General features: G+C 35.5%; 1 protein-coding gene across 3 annotated transcripts in view; it reads left to right on the top strand.

The window, feature by feature from the left end:
* Positions 1–976, top strand: part of LOC108628160 (uncharacterized) — an 8,397-nt gene that overhangs the window by 5,087 nt on the left and 2,334 nt on the right. For all 3 annotated transcript variants that reach the window (XM_026816278.1, XM_026816277.1, XM_026816279.1), the window contains exons 7-8: positions 152–357; positions 425–662. In XM_026816278.1, the coding sequence (XP_026672079.1) occupies positions 152–357; positions 425–662 (444 nt within the window). The remainder of the gene's footprint in view (positions 1–151; positions 358–424; positions 663–976) is intronic.

Raw genomic sequence — 976 nt, 5'->3', positions numbered from 1 at the left:
TAAAATTTCTGACCCACCCTGTATAACTTCTTTTATATTGAAGTACTTTAAAACGATGCTATAAATGCATCATTTTGCATAAAGATACGCAGTCTAATTATTACATGAAGTATTATTTATATAATAATAGAATACATGAATACTTCTCTAGGTGATGTTGAATTACATGAAGGAAATTTTCAACGTTTATAAGCACCAGCCAAAGTTTCTATTTGGGTTCCATGGGGAACTTTCTCACGACTCTTATAATGATATAGGCGTAGTCGACGATGATTTGCGTAATTGGATACAAGATTTACAAGAGTTTGGCCATTTAAATGACACAGTATTAATATTGATGAGCGATCATGGACACAGGTTCGTGTAACGTGAGATATAATAGATGAAATTAAGAAGAAGAGGATGTTGAACATCTTTTATAAAGATTTGCAGAGATTCGTAACACCGTTCAGGGTAAACAGGAGGAAAGATTACCATTTTTCTCGTTTGTCTTCCCACCTTGGTTTAAGAAGGTCTACCCGGAGGCGTATGCGAATTTCCTGCACAATACACATTATTTGACGACACCGTTCGATGTGCACAAGACGTTGGAGAATATATTAGATTTTGAGGCGCCGAAACTTGGAGATCGACGCCAAAGAGCCATTAGCTTATTCGACAAAGTAAGTTTTCTGTTTAAAAGTTCAGTTTCGAATTTCTGTACCTATGAAAATGTGACCTGGAATGGGTAAACTTGACCCAAGCAAATAATACCTTATCTTGATAAGTGGTACACAGTAGTTCAACACCTCGGATTGAGTCGAAGCTATATTTAAGCTTTCTCTGTCATGTATCTTAATCTTATCTCTCCTACTGTTGTGTAATCACCACCGATAACAGGTGGACATTGGGTTTTATGTATGCACAGAAAGATTGTATAGACAATGCTTATAAGAAATTTTTGCATTGTTAGAAAATGTACATAAAAGATAGATTC

Source organism: Ceratina calcarata, unplaced genomic scaffold, assembly GCF_001652005.2.
Source record: "Ceratina calcarata isolate Rehan_Ccalc_2016 unplaced genomic scaffold, ASM165200v1 scaffold505.2, whole genome shotgun sequence".
NCBI classification, from domain to species: Eukaryota; Metazoa; Arthropoda; class Insecta; order Hymenoptera; family Apidae; genus Ceratina; species Ceratina calcarata.
This window is presented reverse-complemented; position numbering and strand designations above follow the sequence as displayed.